A 6,144-nucleotide genomic window follows, 5' to 3' on the forward strand; every position below is an offset into this window, starting at 1 on the left:
TATATATATATAATATATATATATATATTATATTATTATATATATATATATATATATATATATATATATATATATATATATATATATATATATACATATATATATAAATATAGGAACAATTGACTAGCGTATTGTGCGCCAATAGACATGCCAACGCAACTTATACTTAATGTCTCTCTGTATGTATTCAGGGCCACCTGATACATGCGAATCTTTAGAAGCAAATAATTCAGCACTTACCTGAGATGCAACCTCGCCAGGCGAGTTAGCAACCTTAGCGCCCTTCTCTGCTAGACTGGCCGCGGCAGTTGTGTTGATGTCATACACAGTTACTTCATGCCCCGCTTTGATTAGGTTATTTGCCATATGTCTGCCCATATTACCCAGACCTACGAAACCTACCTTCTGGTTAACTATGTTGGATGTGGAAAACATGCGAAGACATTGTGTTGTACTTGTTGCATGGGCGTGTGGTGAGACAGCTCGTGCTGCCGATAGCGCTTTTGTGCTAAACATTCTAATGATTCTGAAATAGTCCTTAGGCAAAGTATGCGGAAGAATACTACGATACATATATCTCAGAATCTTATATATGCCTCCCTCGGTACATAGTATCAGGTTATAGTCACAAAGAAACCAACATGGTAAATAAACAGCAATAACACATACCATGCGAGCCAGTTTATCGGGCCATGGCTCTATTCTTCATGCAACGTCCTCTGACCAATCTGTAGAACATTAGACCTGTCGGGACTCGTCCACTGTACTAGATGGTCTAAGGCTAAAAAAGTGTTGAAAAAATGTCAAAAAAGCATGACAGGTATATTCTGAAAATATAAAGTACATAATATTACTGGTTGAACCTCCGTTGTGTACCCTGTTGTGTACATCCTGACTACTCTCTGCTGAACACTGGTGAGTGGTGACTGGACATTGTGGACAAGGGATATCAGTGGAGAGCTTTCTAAAAATAGATAATGAAACTGACTGGTCAAAATCGTACGTTGTGTTTAGGACTCCCAAGCCCTGAACCTTCGGCCCGCCGCCCGGGTGCCTGGCCCGCCCGCCGGCCCGGCTAAGCTCAAGCCGTTTCCCGTTAAACCGTTTATACCGTGGCGATAAAAGCGTTAAAGTTCAATTTTTATTACATATGTGGTCCTGTGAATTTTCATGGAGGTGCTATTTCTAGGTCCACAGATTTGTCCCATATGTTCGCGCCGAATTTGACCCGCCAATAATCGGTGTGGTGGTCAGGTTATCTATTGGGCATTTAGTTTTTCTTGCTTCCTCGTACGTTGGCATCATGATGTTTGTTCGTCACTAACAACTGTGAGCTTCAGACATTCATAGCTATAATTGTGTGGAATAGTATTGTACTCTTGTGTGTACTGTGTAGCCTGTAGGCTGCAGCCTGCAGGTTTGCCGCAATTTGTGTGTTTGTGTAAACTGTACGTAAACGCCACTCTGTTTGGTAATTATAATAAAAGTTGATGGGAAAATGACAAAATGTGCGGTCAATTGGAAGTTGGAAATGCATCATCAATTCTATTTATGATTGGTCGAAACAAGCGCTATAGCCCATTTCGTGATTTTTAGGTGCGTAGTCAAAGTGCATTTTTTAGGGTTTGTTGGTCATATATTAAAGCGTCGAACCCGTTAAAAAGTTTATACGACATGAAAATAAACATTATCAACGTTCTATTTTTCTTCAGTATACCCATCCGCCCTCGGGTCCTCGGCCGGTCAGGAGTCTCAGGACTCAGGTCTCAGCCCCAACCAGCCACCAGGAGCGAGCAGTAAACTTTGTAAAATTTTGGAAAATCACAATTTTACGTTCGAAGAATGTCTAATTATCGGACAAACCTTTTAAACACGTTGAAATCTGACAGTGATTATCATGCCCCCAGATGGCATATATAAAGGTGATAGATACCTTTTGCGAACGCGGAATAAATGCTAGTCACCTATATGGGTTCTATGCATGCTTATACCTTACCATATTATAGCTTATAGGGATATACGGTTAAGCTTGAGTTGATTATCACACGACTTGGTAACACCGAGATAAATATACACCAAATAATAACTTTAATACAACGGCAAATTCTCAACGTCAGTATCTATTTTATACACAGAACAATGTCTATTGTTATTAGCATATCTGATTTACGGTGCGAGTAAGTATAATAACCTAGCGTAGTGTTGCAGTATTCCAGATAAGCGCTCGCGAGGTTTAATACATTTTCACAACCATGCTATTGGTTCGGGATCTTTCATGATACCAACTGGAACTTGAAAATCACTTTAGCAATTTGTAAAGTGAATGCCTTATGTATACCTCACCGTTCATATGACACGAAAATACAATTTGACATCACATAGATCATAAAAATATCACAAGTATCTGAAAAAAATGGACAAAATTCAAGTAAACCTCGAAAACCGACTAAATATACCCAGAAGTATTCACTAATGAAAAATAGTCCAGTTGTGTATTGTTAACTCGAGTGTAGTAGTGGCATCTCATGTATACTCGTCAAAACTCGCAAAAGTAGCGAAAGTCGCGAAAGTCGCGAAATCTCGCAAATTATCGCGAACTGCAGCGGAAGAATATAGGGACTATCTGCAGGTTAGGAAAATCCCGACCGTGTGGAGTACCATATTGGGGTGCTCTATGGACCTACGGTGGAGAATTTCGAAATTCTAACTCTATCAGCAGCTATTTGGCACTGAAGTTTCGCGATTTACCGCAAAATCCCGCGAAATCCCAGTTTTCACAACCAAATAACTGACGATAGAGTTGAAATTTCGAAATTTCCCACCGCAGGTCCAAAGAGCTCCCAAATATAATACTTCATACGGTGGGGGATATTTTCATAATGCAAAGGGTTTCTGTAATCCTCCGCTGAAGTCGCGATTTTCGCAAATTTGCACGACTATTTAGACTTGAGTCCACAAGAGTGAACTGGACTATCATTAAAAGGTACTTCTGGGTATATTCAGTCGATTTGCGAGATTTTATTGAATATTGCGTACTTTCTACACTTAGTTGTGACAATTTTGATCCCTGAGCTGTCAATTTGTATATGTACTACACTAAACGATGAGACATACATGCGGCACAGATTATAAAAGTCGTCGTGATTCATAGTGCTAATTGGTATCAGGGTGTGGCAGATCTACCAGCGATTACAGTTGTGAGAACGTATTGGATTACCTCACCAAACTTCCAATTTTGTTTAGTAGAGCGCTTGTATATATACTGCAACACTATGTAAGGCAATACTTGCTCGCAATGTAATTCAAATAGGAGTAAAAAAGTATTACTCTGTTATGAAGAACACACTGACTCGATCAATATTTGGTTTTGTAACGGAAGTATCAGTAAATACTTTCGCAATATCAATCCTGTCGAGCTAATAACTGTGTAAACAAAATCACTATAAATATATTCTAACGCATAAGCCTACTTAATTGATCATATCCATATAAGTTGTTAACATCCGTTCGCACTACGCTATTGCGATGAAATGGTAAACTGTTTTTGTATGGTATCTGTACAATTAACTGAGATCGAGCAATGATATCTGCCATCTTGAATCATAGATTCTGTCAGAATTTATCGTGTTCATCGCAAGTTTTTGTCTGATGTTTATTGGACATTCTTTGAATTGTGTCTTTTTTGTTGGAAAATTCAAGACGTTTACGGCTCGCTCCAGGTGGTACCATGGCAGCTTTTGGCAGCTGCAAGGTGATATCACAAATTCATAATACATATCATATGTAAATAGTACGTATTTGTATATGCCCCAGAGAGTAGTAACCGGTAACAGTGGTAATAAGTTCCTGATGGTAAGTGGTAACTGAGACAGAAGTAATTTAAGTAAACCCTAGAAGTAGAAAACCCCAGGAAGAAACTTGATTGGATAATAAACTGGGCGCCAACTTGTTGAACTGATTGTATTTGTTCCGATGACCAAAGCCACAAATGTTCTATTTTCAGGAGGCTATGCACTCGGATGCAGCGGCGGTCTATCGTAGACAGTCACAGACTTCACAAGTTCACAGTAGACACATATTTACATACATACTACGATAACGGCAACGTATGTACGTATACATACATACATACATACATACTACTACAACGCCAACGCATATAAACAAATACATACATACATACATACATACATCCATACATACATACCGTGACAACGTATGTACGTACATGCACACTGTGACACCAACGATATATACATACTGCGGCAACAGAACCGTCCACAGACATACTGTAAGGATAGCGATGAGATGAATATCGCCGTATAGCTTCAGGTGTTGAGAGTGTTCATACAAATCAGAGCAGATCTGTGCTGATACCAAAATGTCTGACCAAAGAGAACATATCACCAGGCCTGGGGGGTATTGCGGGCCTTGGTTGAATGAGAGCGAGTACCTGGAGGTATGACAGGCACACGCATGAGTAGTAGTTTGTGTTGATGTAAGTACATTTAGATATGTCCTATTATGCATGTATATATTGTACATAGTACGAGGCTAAGGGAGGTATGCATAGAAATCGGCTTTCTATTATATATTTATTCATCTTCTACACACAGAGTCTACACACAGGGGTATACGAGTTTGGTATGCGTTTCTATCTTTTAATTATATATATTTCTCACAGTCTAAAGATATATATATCTTGAGTGAGAGATGTATTTTTATTCCTTTCGATGTGCTGCATTTACGCATCGCATACTGTTCTGTGAGTGAGTGTAGCGCTATATGACCTTGTACCTACTTTAAGGCACAAAGGCGTTTGGCCCGATGCGGGTTTATTAGCGCCGCTGTACATGATGACGATTAAGGTAGTTTACAACACCACTTTATGTGGGGTATCATTCCGTACTTGGGAATAGCGCTATATAATCTTGTACCCACTCTGAAGTACAAATACATCTGCGCTGGAAGGGCTTTATTGGCGTCATTGTACATGACGTTTGTTGTGGTTAGCGACGCTACTGAATGGGTTGTACTAAATCGTAGTTAAAATGTCCAACCTGAGCGGAGCAAATATGGATGGGACATGACTATTGGCCAGCTCACGGGGAACACCGAGCCTCTCACTTTTTCCTGTTCCTTATGCACATAACACACCTATCATCCCTGAGTTTATATTAGCAAGCTATCTGATATATACAGCACGCCAGAAAGGCTGTATGGTATACTGGCAACCCTCCTATTACCATAACGACTGTTTTACTATCATGGCAACCGTTCTACTACCATAACGACTGTTCTACTACCATAGCAACCGTCCCACTACCTCAACGACTGTTCTACTACCATAGCAACCGTTCTACCACCATAACGACTGTTCTGCTACCATAAGAAACGTTCACTATGCAATCGTTCTACTAACAAAACAACCATTCTACTACCATAGCAACCGTTGTACTACAATAACTGCCGTTCTACTATCATAACAACCGTTCTACTACCATAACAACCATTCTGCTGCCAAAACAACCGATCTACTACCATAGCAAACGTTCTACCACTATATCAACCGTTTTACCGTTCTACTACCATATATCCGTAGCACCCCCTATATGGGCGATCTCCTCTTGGCTTATATCTACCACGTGTATCAAGCTATAGAGCTGCCGTCCGTTCCCACTCACTACGTAGCCGTGTAGTGCTAGTTACCAGTACTGTGTTCCTATCCCAACACTTCTTCTAATAACCGGCTGCAAGGCCTCCGTCCTCGCCTACACCCGCTGCACGAGTGTGTCACTAATAATCATCACCATGTACGCATCCTCGTTCACACAGCAAGCTAAGGTGGTAACGTACCATGAACTAGCTAAACTTGTGGGCCAACTCGAGTCACAACCAGAGCAATACATCAAGGCCCAGCGGAAGCGAATACGGGAGGAGAACGCCAATAGTTTCTTTGGTACGATTCTATTGTTTAGGGGTTGAGTGTTGTTGTGGTATCGTGTTCGTGTACTTGTTGGATTAGGTTCTTAGTACGATCCCAGGAAGTAGTGTGTTATTGTTGCAGTGTTGAAGTAGTGTGTTATTGTTGCAGTGTTGAAGTAGTGTGTTATTGTTGCAGTGCATATATATATATATATATAT

The 6,144-nt window shown here is 40.3% G+C and overlaps 2 protein-coding genes across 2 annotated transcripts in view; one reads left to right on the plus strand and one right to left on the minus strand.

The window, feature by feature from the left end:
• The window catches only part of SARC_09573 (3-hydroxyisobutyrate dehydrogenase), a 5,163-nt gene extending 4,521 nt beyond the window's left edge, over positions 1–642 (minus strand). The window contains exon 1 of the mRNA XM_014296403.1: positions 241–642. Within this exon, the coding sequence (XP_014151878.1) occupies positions 241–573 (333 nt within the window). The 5' untranslated portion in view covers positions 574–642. The remainder of the gene's footprint in view (positions 1–240) is intronic.
• A 5,169-nt stretch (positions 643–5,811) lies between these two features.
• Positions 5,812–6,144, plus strand: part of SARC_09574 (hypothetical protein) — a gene marked incomplete at its 5' end in the record, with an annotated part of 9,788 nt that continues 9,455 nt past the window's right edge. Inside the window, one exon of the mRNA XM_014296404.1 lies at positions 5,812–5,959. Coding sequence (XP_014151879.1) covers positions 5,812–5,959 — 148 coding nt within the window. The remainder of the gene's footprint in view (positions 5,960–6,144) is intronic.

Source organism: Sphaeroforma arctica (genome assembly GCF_001186125.1).
Source record: "Sphaeroforma arctica JP610 unplaced genomic scaffold supercont1.990, whole genome shotgun sequence".
Taxonomy (NCBI): domain Eukaryota; class Ichthyosporea; order Ichthyophonida; genus Sphaeroforma; species Sphaeroforma arctica.